This window comes from Trichosurus vulpecula, chromosome 5 (assembly GCF_011100635.1).
Source record: "Trichosurus vulpecula isolate mTriVul1 chromosome 5, mTriVul1.pri, whole genome shotgun sequence".
In the NCBI taxonomy this organism is placed as follows: domain Eukaryota; kingdom Metazoa; phylum Chordata; class Mammalia; order Diprotodontia; family Phalangeridae; genus Trichosurus; species Trichosurus vulpecula.
Window position 1 is genome coordinate 241,327,875 of NC_050577.1, and position 13,309 is coordinate 241,341,183.

The 13,309-nt window shown below is 34.5% G+C and overlaps 1 protein-coding gene across 7 annotated transcripts in view; it reads left to right on the forward strand.

The window, feature by feature from the left end:
• Positions 1 to 13,309, forward strand: part of OSBPL8 (oxysterol binding protein like 8) — a 201,563-nt gene that overhangs the window by 146,193 nt on the left and 42,061 nt on the right. For all 7 annotated transcript variants that reach the window (XM_036758490.1, XM_036758485.1, XM_036758491.1 and 4 more), the window contains 7 exons: positions 71 to 274; positions 3,912 to 3,996; positions 5,471 to 5,642; positions 8,769 to 9,006; positions 9,594 to 9,778; positions 11,268 to 11,349; positions 11,657 to 11,755. In XM_036758490.1, the coding sequence (XP_036614385.1) occupies positions 71 to 274; positions 3,912 to 3,996; positions 5,471 to 5,642; positions 8,769 to 9,006; positions 9,594 to 9,778; positions 11,268 to 11,349; positions 11,657 to 11,755 (1,065 nt within the window). The remainder of the gene's footprint in view (positions 1 to 70; positions 275 to 3,911; positions 3,997 to 5,470; positions 5,643 to 8,768; positions 9,007 to 9,593; positions 9,779 to 11,267; positions 11,350 to 11,656; positions 11,756 to 13,309) is intronic.

Below are 13,309 nucleotides of genomic sequence, written 5' to 3' on the forward strand. Positions count from 1 at the left end.
AAATGAGAAGTTTGTTTTTCTATGCATTTTTTACATTTGTTTTTTACATTTTACATTTGTTTTTCTACAGATTCGTGGTACACTTAAGAGCTGGACCAAGCTTTGGTGTGTGTTGAAACCTGGAGTGTTGCTGATTTATAAAACTCAAAAAAATGGTCAGTGGGTGGGAACAGTGCTTCTGAATGCCTGTGAACTTATTGAGCGACCATCCAAAAAGGATGGCTTTTGTTTCAAACTTTTCCATCCTTTGGAACAGTCCATTTGGGCAGTTAAGGTAAGAATGAAGTTGGTTCCTATGTAAAAGGTAGGAATTAAAATTCTTAAGAATAGTGCTGAGCATAAATCAGTATATAAAAATTCATTTAATGATTATTTTACTGTTATAACCTCCAATTTCCTGTTTCTCTGCTTTTGCATATGCGTTCTGTCTCATTGGAAATATTCCTCATGGCTCTGTAATGTGGCTTCTTCAGTCCACCTCGATCTAAATCGAAATTCATCTAGAAATTGTTTTCATGTACTGCCACTCATGTTGCGCCTTTTATCCTTCCTTTATGTGTATAGATTCAGTTTGTACTGTTACATTTATGAGTGCATTGCTTTGTAATATTATTATTTTATTTGTGAGTGTGGGCTTTAAGTAGATTGTAAAGTGAAGGATAAAGATCTTTGGATATTTCTCTGCTCTCCATGTCTCTTCTCCCTTCCATCCCCACCAGTGCCTAGCATTTGTAAACATTAGGCATTCAATAATTGCATGATCACAAATTGAAATTATTCAAAATTTTTGTACCAGACCTATAATTTCATTGATATAAGGAAATTTGAATGAGGAGAAGTTTTCTACTAATACCAATTTGCACCTGCTCTTCAGTTTATAATGTTAGTAAGTTACCTGGGGTCACATGGCCAGTGTGTATCAGAAGTAAGACTTAGACCTGGGGTTTCTTGATTGACTTTCAAGGCTGGCTTTCAACCTTGCTACAATATCTTTATGAAAATTATTGGCATTTGGACAAAAAGTCTACTTCACTCTCCATGTAAGACAGTTAAATTTTCTAGTAACACAAGGGGCTTAGGTCCTTTAAAGCAAAAGAGCTGGTCATTTTATGATTAGGGCTAATTAGGACTAACTCCACTTAGACAGCTTTGTATTATTATATGCTTTTATCATGCCCAGTAACTGTAGAATTTCAGGCTGGGACCTTAGGAAACAGCTGCTCAGTCTCATTTTATAAATTTGGAAGTTGAAAACAGACATTAAATGACTTGCCAGAGGCATACATATGTTAAGTAGTGGAACTGGAACTCAAGCCATCTTCTCTTGTAATAGGTGCAGCATTCTACTGTATCTCAGCTGAGAATGTAATTTTTATGACCTTTTTTATCTAGCATGGTATAATAGTGATAGCAAATTTCTAGGGATGTGGAGTTTGTAATATTGTTCTCACTTTTGAGATGAAGGATTGTTTTCAACAAAATTGCACCTCTGAGAGTCATATGTTGTATGTTTCTGATGTAAAGAAAAACTTCACATATGACCTTTGATGGTTTTTACATATAGCATCTTCTTTCCCACTCATATCCATTCACTTGTCTTTTCTTTTCCACCTTTAAAACGTTTCTAGACCCACAGTCTTGATCCTAATTCAGCCATTCATCATTTCCTCTCTTATTCTCTTGTAATAACCTCCTAATCAGTCTCCCTGGTGTTTTTCCCCCCCATCCATCCTCTACCAAGGTGCCAATATACTATTACTAAAACATAGATCTAGCCATGCCACTTCTCTACTCAAATCATAAAAGTCTAAGAGGATAAAATACAAAACCCTCACCCTGGTATTTAAAGCCCTAGTTCTTTTCATCTACTTCTCTGGCCTTATTTCAGAGTTCTTCATGAATTTTCCATCTGAGACTGGCCTGGTAGATACTAGATTCCCTCTTTATGCTGCTTTGTCTTTTCTTGGATAGTACACTTTGTCTGGAATGTACTCCATTTTTACCCTTTGCCGTTTAGGATCCCTAGTTTCTTTCAAAGAACAGTTCTTCCTGACTATCTCTGTATGGCTCTCTACCTAGCCACCCACCTACCCACCTAGAGGTTAAGCTGTGACCCTCCTGAAAATTTTTTTTTGTTTGTTATTTACTTACTTAGATATGTGTTATATTCTCCAGAAGAATGTCAGCTCTTTAGAGGCAAGGTGCGTTGTGTTGTGCCTTTTTTGGGGGGGTGGGAGGGGAAGAAAGGAGATATCCCAATGTTCAGCACATAAGCACTTAATATATATTTGTTGAATTGGCTCTTGAACTAGAATACTATTTGGCAATTACAAAAACTTGTAATAATTGATGGCTTTTTTCTAGCACTTAGCGCAGTGCCTGTCACATAATAGGCACTTAATAAATGATTATTTACTAATTGACTGGCAGCCTTTTGTCATTTTTGTTAAGAGAGCCAAAGTTCTCAAAAAACATCTGTTCCGGGGATGCAAGGGAAAAAGAGGCAGGAAGGAGGGGTAAATTTCTCCCCTTTAGACACTATTACCAAACTTGGAACCAACTGTTCAAGCACTTATGAAGTCAATGGTTTGGGTCATAAAGGCAGAACTAACCCACACTTTTATTTCAGACCTTTTTAAAAATGGTCAGGGTTTTTTGTGGGGTTAGTTGATATCACATTGGTTGTCTTCATGTCTTTTTCTTATCTTTCTTGTTTTAATTCGTCACTTTTATTTCCTAAACTTAAATATGCTTCACAAGCCCCCTTTTCCTGTAATGAAATCCTCTAGGTCTTCTGGTTTTTTAATTTGATCTTCCTGAATGCATTTTGATCCCTTTTAGCAAAAATTATTCCTGTTTTAATTGAAGCCCTGCTGTGCATTTAATCCTTAGATTTCCTTCCCAGATAAATGACCTTGCCTACTCAGTACTTCCTTTTGTCTCTGTTCTATTCAGGATCTAATGACCATTTGAATTGTTTTAACTGGTAGGATTAAGTGTTGAAAAATCTTTGGCAATTATTACTTTCTCTTATGGAGAGGCAGCATAGAGGAGTGGAAAGAAGACTGGTTCTGGAGTCAGAAGTTTAAACCTCATGTCTGATGCTTCCTTTCTACACATGTGACCTTATACAAGTCTCATAGCCTCCCTGGATCTCCCTTTCCTCATCTGTAAAATGGGGAGCTTGAACCAGATGACTTCTCAGAATACTTCCAGCTTGAGTTTTATGATCTTGTGTGGAAATAACTTGGTACTATATCTTGTGTTATTTCTCAACAAATAAAAATGCTTTCCTTTTTCCCTTTCCCAAGACAACAAATTATGCTTTCTGGCATACATTTTTAAAAATAAAATTTTCACTTGTTATGAAGTAAGAGGATCTTTATACCTTCAACCCCATTTAAGATTAATTTAGCTCTTTTTCACCCATATAATTTGTAACCACACTTCTGTCTTTTCTCTCAATACATTAATACAGTTAAAATATTCTTAAAGACCTCTAGAAATTGTACAGAGTTTATTGTGGAGTACTGTGGAACTAGAATTTTGGGTTAAACTCACGTTTTACTAGGTGAAATGAGCTTGGGAAGAATAAATTGAGTTTCTTTTAGTTATAATTAGAGATAAAGTTAACAGAGTTTGGAAAACAAGTCAGTTGCTCTGTCTGTTATATAGAAAAAATTTCTCTAATGATACCTGTTTGATTAAGAAAGCTAAAATTGCAGTAAAAAAGATCACTTTCTAGTTCATCAGGTATTTTTGCGTAATCCTGTTAAAATCGTAGGAAGCATTTTTTTTCATACATCACAAACCCTCAAATAAGCATCTTTTACTTATATAAATATAAATAAACCATGAGAAATCAAGACTGGCACTTTCTTATACTCTACTTGTTTTACATATATTTTAAGGGCCCCAAAGGTGAAGCAGTTGGATCTATAACTCAGCCTTTGCCTAGCAGTTATTTGATCATCCGAGCTACTTCAGAATCAGATGGTAAATACCTTTTCTTTTTGGTTTATTTTTAAGCCTTTTTTGTAAGATTTATGTTTTTATAGAACTTACAAAATATGCTAATTATAAGCCTTTTAATCAGTACAACAATTATATTGTTAAACTATAAAATCTGTTCATTTTATTTTAACCTATTGGTTTCATGCCACTAGCAACCACAAGTATCTTTATTTTAAGTATCTTTTCACAATTCAGAAGGTTAAAAAAAACCCAGAACTAAACTGATTTAAAATGTGAGAGGTAGAATGAAGGAAGAAATTAACTTGTTTAAGGAAATTCTTTTAAAAATAAGTTGCCTTATTAAGCTAGCCTTAAATTGTGCTAGAATAAATAATTTTTTAGTTTTTTAAGGAAATTCTTTTAAAACAATATTGTGCTAGAATAAATGATTTAAAGATTTTTTTTTACATAAAAATGTAGGGTATTTATTTTAAATCTGATATAAGTACAACTTTATGGTACTCAGATAAAATGAATGACATGGATCATGGCAGTCAAAAGAGCTAATTTTTTCCTATGGTGTAACTATCTTAAAGAGTCAATTTACTTGAATTATTTGATAGTCTTTCCCAGTATTAGGATAAAAAGTAATGGTAAGTAAAATACCTGAAAGCTAGATGGCCTTATATTTAAAGAGATTTTATATTTTATATAATGATATTTTATATAGTGTTTTACAGTTTATAATGTTGTTTTGTATGTTATTTCCCTTAATATATAACTATGTTACCTGTAAGGTAAGCATGACATATATCATGTATAACATAAGGAGTTGGATAAGGTTATTTTTAGGTCCCTCCCATTTCAAAATCCCACATTCCCTCTTTTATAGATCCTCAAGAAACCTTGAGGACTAGTGAGGTCACAGCAGCCCCAGAACATAATATATCATGTAGGATCCTTTGATATGCCACATTTTAAAACTTCTCATTGGAAAAGTGTAAAAACCAAATATATATCTATAGTATCTGAAAAATACTTTCTAACTTAAAGTAAATAACCTATTTAGGAATAGGAACAACTTATGATTTGATTGGTATAGTGAACGCCTAGGTGAGAAAACTCCTCTACTAATGCAGGTTGGCACATATGCTTCAATTTATAGTCTTAGGAAATTGATGTGAGGGAGGTTAGTGACTTACTTGTCCAGGGCCACACAGCCAATACATGTCAGAAGCAGAGCTTGAACCTAGTTTTCTCTGAAATCAAGGCCAATTTTCTATCCATTATACCACATTGGCTCTCATTTGGAGGTTTAAAGTTAAGGAATCAATGCTAGAATAAACTAAGATAAAAGTAATATAAACTCACAGTTTTAAGGGGAAAATGTATTTTGTTAACTTTTGACAGTGTCAGTTTCTCTGTGAAAGATAGTATTTCTTGGTTAATAGTTAAATTAAATGGATACTATAATTGGAGTTTATTTAGTTCCATTAATTTATATTAATTCCTTTAGGCAGGTGCTGGATGGATGCTTTGGAATTGGCTTTGAAATGTTCTAGTCTTCTTAAACGCACAATGATCAGGGAAGGTAAAGAACACGACCTGAGCATGTCATCAGAAAATACACACGTGACTTTCTATGGCTTACTACGTGCTAACAATCTCCACAGTGGTGACAACTTTCAGTAAGTAGACATTACTACTGGCCTTGGCCTTAGTGTGAAGTAGCGTTGTTCACTGGGCTGGTTGGGAGACTTAACAACTGACAATACAAACCATGACCTAAAAGTTGTTTAGTTGCCACTGGAAGGTGAAATTCCTTGTCAGCTAGCAAGGCAGAGACTTGGTGGGCTTACTCCACCTAGATTTTTGTTGGTAACTTGTAGAAAACACAATATTGCTTCCTGTTAGATCCCAGCAACTGGCCTGATACCATCTAACTCCTCTTTTTTAGCAAGTAGTTCTTTCTTGAAAGGCAAGAATATTCTACTGTGAGGCCTGGGCTAAAGGATCTTTTATTCTTGACTTACTTGATTTGACACAGTTTTTTTTTTGTTTTTTACCTTTATTGGCTGAATTTTCCTTTTTCTCTGTAGTCTCACAATCCAGAAATACGTTAGAGAGGCAAATGTGCTCAGAAAACCTGAGCTTTAAACCTGGCTTTGCTCCTTTTACTGCCTGTGTGACCTTGGGCAAGTTACTGAAGCTTCATGGGCCTTAATTCTTCATTTCTAAAATGAGGAATTGGATTGGATAATCTCTAAAGTTCAAAAGCCTTCAATCCGGTGATAGGAATACTTGCACCATCTACTTTACAGGATTTTTGTGAGGAAGATGTTTCATAAACCTTGAAACACTTGTTCTGCTCTGCTTCTTTGTAGCAGGGAATTGTGATTTGGGGCTCTTGAAGACAGTGCCAAGAGAGTAGTACTGAAAGTTCCATTCAAACGAGAACCACTTTGAGAATAGGTCTGGTGATGGACTGTATGTCTTTCTGTTGTCCAAAGATCATCAGCCTAGACAACTCAGTTTTGAGAGACTCATCACCAGGTTGGTAACAAAGTGATGAATTTTTGAAGACCAGCTACTAAGTTATAGAGGGATTGCATTTTGCATCAGTGGAGGAGTACCCACAGCAATGAAATTACAGAGTTTTGAAGCGTAAAGCATTACATAAATGTAGAATATTATTTTTTAAATTATTAATAGTAAGTCCCATAGTGCCAAGGGCCTGGGGTGAGGAACTTATTTCTGGATATATAGTTGCTAATGCCTCTCCTCAAGATTTGTATTCCAAAATTAGATTATTTAAATGGCTTTGAGCTGCATAATTTTTTTTTCATCTTCCAGGGGTATTCTTTAGGTGGTTATATTGATGAATTTTCAAATCAGGTTTCCTCTCTATACCTTTTGTTTTCACTTGGCTGCTTTGCATATTTTTTCTTTTAATTCTTAAAGGATCTGTAATTTCATTAGTGTGAGTATTTACTCCATCAAAAGGCATTGTAACCCCACTATGGTTAGTAGTTTATCTTCATGAGTTGCTGAAACTAAAACACTTCAACCTTCTGGTGATACCATGACAAAAGCACGAGATCATGCTGGTCCCATACTCAAAACATTTCCATCTTGATTGGATCATCCTGAGCTTGTAAACTGCTGACATAGCCTTTTAGAATCCAGGGTTACCTCCATGAGGCACCATGGTAGAAATTTAGTGGAGCAGACCAGAATAATACTGAAACAATTTCCCAGACTTTAACAGTCCATTTCTTCCTTGCATGATGTAGCAAATAAAAGACTGAAAATTATCCTTGAGAAAAAAGCTTTCAAAAAGATTTAATAGCAATTTTGATGCCATTTAATGTCACTGCGCACTGTTGCAGTGGCTAGAATGCAAGCATAGAGTCAGGAAGGCTCATATTCAGAGTTCAAATGTGGCTTCAGATACTTACTAAATATGTGACCCTGGGCAAGTCCCTTCACCCTGTTTATCTCAGTTTCCTCATCAGTAAAATAAGCTGGAGAAGGAAATAGCAAACCACTTGGCAATTATCTTTGCGAAGAAAACCCCAAATGGGGTCATGAAGAGCCGGATACTACTGAAATGACTGAATAACAACAGCCATGACAAGAAGGCATATCATAATACATGTGTATCCTTGGGCAAATTAGTTTACTTTTGGGGCCCTCAGTTTCCTCATCTTTAAATTGAGAACATTGAACTAAAGGTCCTTCTGATTCTCATGTAGCTCAGAAATGTGTAATGCTCATTTTTTTCCCCTAGATTTTTCTCTCTAATATTAAAGTAATCAATTAAGTTAATGCTTCTTTTCAGGAACATTCACTTGGGCTTTTACCATACAAATCCTAACTATTCAAAGTCTCTCTATTATCAAGACTTCAGCGTCTTTTTCAGGTTATACTATTAACCATTCTTATTTTTTTTCTTTTAAGGCACTTATTCAACTTAGCAACTTTGGTTCTCTCTATGTAGTGATTTTTATTCCCTTTCTTAACTATTTTGAGTTAATAAGAACTATGAAATCTATATGCCATGTTTTACTGCCATATTATAATCAAATAATAGTTAATTATTCTCTCTCCTCTTTGCCCCCAACAAATTCACATGGCTATTTGATAGGTGTTATTTAGATAGCAATTAGAACTGTCCAAAAATGGAGTGGGCTGCCCTGTAAGATACTGAGTTCCCTGTCTTTGAAGTATTCAGCAGGAAATTGGGTGACCATTTATCAGGATATTGTAGGGGGAGTCGCAGTGGGTGGCTCTAAAGTCTCTTTCCAGTTCTCAGATTTTGTGATTAATGGCCACAAGTCTCTTTTTAGAAGCCCGAATACTAAAGTTTTGTATATTTGGGGAACTGCTAAAATGTAAGTTTTAAGCTGTCTACAACTATAATAATCCTAGCAGCTAGCATTTATACGATATCTGTTATGTTCCAGGGACTGTGTTAAGTGTTTTATAGCTGTTGTCTCATTTCACCCTCACAACAATCCTGGTAGGTAGACGCTATCATTTTACAGATGTGGAAACTGAGGCAGACACAAGTAAGTGGAGGCACTTGCCCAAAGTCATACAGCTGCTAAGTGTTTGAGGTCAGATTTGTACTCAGGTTTTCCTGACTCTAGGCCCAGGGCTCTGTGTACTTGTGCTACCTCCAGGGACATAGATCCTAATCTACCCAATGTTTTTAAATTATTGAATATGAAAAAGAGATGGTAGAGATTTATCTTTGTCAAAAATGAACCTTTTTTTTCTTTACTTATATTCTTGATTCTCCCCTACCTCAGATTAAATGACAGTGAAATTGAACGACAACATTTTAAGGACCAAGATATGTACTCTGATAAATCTGATAAGGAAAATGATCATGAACATGATGAATCTGACAATGAGGGAATTGGGAAAAGTGAAGAAAGCGATACAGATACATCAGAAAGACAGGATGATTCCTATATTGAGCCTGAGCCCACTGAACTTCTTAAAGAGACTACTTACACAGAGCAGGCCCATGAAGAACTTGGAGAGGTAAGAACCTCCAGTTAATTGTCAGATGTCTTGGTTTGTAACGTTTGGTGTTGGAAAATATGTTTATACCAACTGTCAGTGTTTTTAATTAAAGAAGCATTTGCATGATTTCTGTTTTAATACAAAAGTTCTACCTGTGTTTTATACACCTCAGTAATCTGTAGGATGCTTCAGGAGATAATTTACCCAATATTCTTTAAAAAGGAGTATTTAAAATTTTCTCACCGACATAAACAGGACTCTACTTGGTGATGAAGATATTCAAGGCAAATAGCAACCCCCCCCCCCGCCCCCTTCTTTTATGTTCTTTCTCTTATGTGTGTATATATTCATATTAGAGTCAACATGGAATGATTCAGTATAGTAAATATATTTTAATATCTTTTTAGTTTGTCAGCTTTTTAATATCTAATGACATTTGTTTTGTGTACTTTTTAAAATAACTCTGGTATTTATAAGCTAAAGAGCTTCTATTTTATAATACTTTATTCATTATAAAGGGAGAGTATTTTTCACACGTAAACTGTTCAAAAATCTGTGTGTTAAAGTAAATAGAATATTTCAGGAGTTGTGTTTCATTGTTGAAGGCAGGTGAGGCTTCTCAAACAGAAACTGTATCTGAAGAAAACAAGAGTCTTATATGGACATTGCTGAAACAAGTTCGTCCAGGGATGGACCTCTCCAGGGTTGTTCTGCCTACATTTATCTTGGAACCTCGTTCTTTTCTGGATAAACTCTCTGATTACTACTATCATGCAGATTTCCTCTCTGAGTAAGTGAATTTTTATTTCTTAAAATATAAAATACTTATTCACGTTTCAGTTAATTCTCTGTAATGCCCATCTCAATTCTGCCTTTCTAAATAATTTGATTAGGATACTACATTGTACTTTCTCTTCCACACATTTTGGGGTTTTTTTTCTGAATGCAAAGAAAGAGCAGTATAATTAGTAATTCTGACAAGCAGAATAAGCAGCATGAAAGGTGTCCTTAAATCAACTTTTTAGACAGATTCAGTTAAATAGGGGAGACCTCAGGAAGAGATAAAAGGCCCTGTCAGATGGCGAGAACACTCAGACCTCAGGACAGTGGTTGGGAGTGCAGATTAAAGAAGTGTGCTACCTGGTAACATTCTACTTGAATTTTTATTGCTAAGAGTAGGTGCAAAGCTCAGTTGTTTCTACCTGTAATGACAAATGCTGTCAGCGCCTTGTTAGTAGCAGTGATCCTATACAGGGCCCCTGTCTACCCACCCTAGTTAAAGATTTATTCTTTAATTAGTGAAAAGATAAATTTGAACAGATTGATAGATTAATAACAGATTAAATAGAATAATATGTTTTCCTCTTTCTACTCCCTATTAAAAAAATCTTAAGAGTTCATGTTGTAGCATATACTTCCCATAGTCAAAGATAGGCAGCTTTACAGAATGAAAAAGTTTGAAAGTTGAGAGAGAACTCAGTGGCCATCTAGTCCAGTTCACACACAGAAGCAATCTCCATGTCAACAAACCCAACAAATGGCCATCTGATTTTGGCTTGAAGACTTTTCAGTCTTGATACAGATCATTTCTCTTTAGGACCATGCTAATTGTCAGGAATTCTCTCCTAACTTCAAATGAAAATGGGCCACTTGGCCATTTTTTGCTTACTGCTCCTGGTTCTGACCCTTGGGCCAACAGAACAAGTTTAATCTTTGGAACACTACTTCCATGTTGACATTAAAGTATTCCCATATGAGGAAGCAGATGCTCAAAATATGGAAAAATTAACTGTTTCCTTCTCTCTTTCTGTTTATCTTAGGCATTGTACTTACTCTTCCAAGTCAGTTCTTTGTTTTCCAAATTATAGCACAGTTTTCAAAGAAAGTACTGTTTTTGGGTAGTATATACTCTTCTAAGAGTAACTGAAGTATGAACTATATTGAGATTATATTTCAGCACTTTAAAGAATAATGTAAATTATGTCGAGTGACTTTTCTTTAATAGTACTTAATTTTGATGGACTCTTTTCTTGAATTTGGAACATGATCATTAATAATTTTCAGATTGCCTAATGCCTTTTAAAGAATCGGTTTAAACTTAAATGATTCTGGAAAATAAACTAATATAACCACATTTTCTAACTGTTTAAATATTATGCACATCATTTTTCATTATGTTATTTTTTATATTGTATTTCAACTCAATATAATTGCATAAATATATTAATTAAAGAAGACTCACAATTTAGCCGTGTCATGTTACTTTTGTTATTTTATAGGGCATCTCTTGAAGAAAATCCTTATTTCCGCTTGAAAAGAGTAGTGAAATGGTATTTGTCAGGATTCTATAAAAAGCCAAAGGTAATTTGCCTATCACTGCTTCTTTATAACTGTAGAACCTTCATTTTTTTTAAAGAGACATCTTTGTTTCTTGTCAATTTTATTATTAACATTTTTGGTTTGCCAGAATGTGTCTCTGCTTCGTAACATTAAACCTGATTATGATTGACATCATTATGTAATAGAATTAATCTTATGTCAAGAAACAGTATCATTGAATGCCTACTGCTGTGTGAAATGTTAAGCCTTGGTCCTCTTTAGAGATGATATCTACATGACAAACTTTTAAACGTGTCTTGAAGCTTATATTCCACTTTTTTTTCTTTAGGGATTAAAGAAACCATATAATCCTATACTTGGCGAGACTTTCCGCTGTCTCTGGGTTCATCCAAGGACGAACAGCAAGACCTTTTATATTGCTGAACAGGTATGAGCAACATAGCCTACAAAACAAAACTGATAAAAAAAGGTCAGTGGACTATTTTTGAAGAAAATTATCAGTGAAAATCAATTTTTCTAATAATATTTCAGCTCAAAACAAAAGTTTATGGATGTTTGGTAAGTGAACAGGCTTTTGTCTTTCTCAGTTGTGAATGTAATTTTCTTAGAAGCACTACTACCACAGCCGTGAAAGTTATTCAGTAAGAAATAAGTAAATAAAACTATTTACCAACCCCAAAATAGCATACCTTATGACTCGTCTAGCTTCTGGTGCTGACCTTTCAGAGTTTCATTTCTCAGTTTAGTTACTTATTGCCTTTGTAAAAAAAAAAATTACCCCAACATATATCTCATATGCTTTTTAAAAATAAAAAAATTCCTTATTATAATACTGTTTCACCTGTCTTCTATCATGGACCCCAAAGACAGCTTCGTAATTAGAATCCAATACATTTCAATTTATTGTGTTTTTCCTGTATTGACACTTTGTAAGGATTTTGTTACTGAGTATTGTTCTTTACTTGGAATTACGTTCCATAGGCTAGTTGCTAGGTAGCTGAGTGGTTAGAGCACTCTCTCTGCTGTTCAAGCCTGTCCTCAGACACTAGCTTTGCAATCCTTGGTAATTTACATGACCTTTCTGGGCCTCAGTTTCCTCATCTGTAAAGTAGAGATTGGAATAACACCTATTGAGGACCTTAAAGTGCTAAATAAGTGCTAATTATTGTTGGTTTTGTACTTTCTACTTTTTTTGAGGTACTTCCTCTTATGTTTAGACAAATGAATACAGGTTTTATTAAAATTGTGTATAAATGGATTTTTAAAAAATAAGTAAATATATTTTTACTGGGTGAGCTTTATTTATATGGATTATTTTGTATAAGTAAACTATTGTTTCCCAATTTATTTTTTTGTATAGGTCAGGATTTGTATTTCATTTAATTCCATTCCTATTGCCACCATCCTGCTTTGTGCCTTCAATACCTTATGTCTTGACTACTTTCATAGAGAGTTCTACCTGATCTTCCTGTCTTCAGCTTCCTATTCTAGGCTATGAGCTTTCTGCAGATTTGTATTTGTAAAATAGTTTCCTGATCATATCATTCTTTTGATCAAAAATCTTCAATGACTCCTTCTTTCTTTCAAAATCTAAAACTTTAATCTGGCATGCAGTACTTTTATTGTTGTAGTCCAATCTGCTATTCAATATTTAACCCCAGTTAATTTATTGAACTTTTGACTCCCAGACTAACAGATAGGCTTACGGTAACCTGAACATATCTTATTCTTTCTTTCTTTGATACTTTTTAAATGCAGTTTTCTTCTTGCCCTTTCCCAACCTTTTAAGCTTATCAAAATTCTGCTCATCTTTCAGAACCTGGCTTATATCGTTTCTTATCTCTAAAACTTTCTCAGATAACTTTAGCTCATTGTCATGTCCCTCCTTTTAAATTCCTATCGCTGTTATTGTAGTTTATCACATTGGTGTAATTTACTCATTGCATTTACGTTATACATGATGAATCATGTACTATTTTGT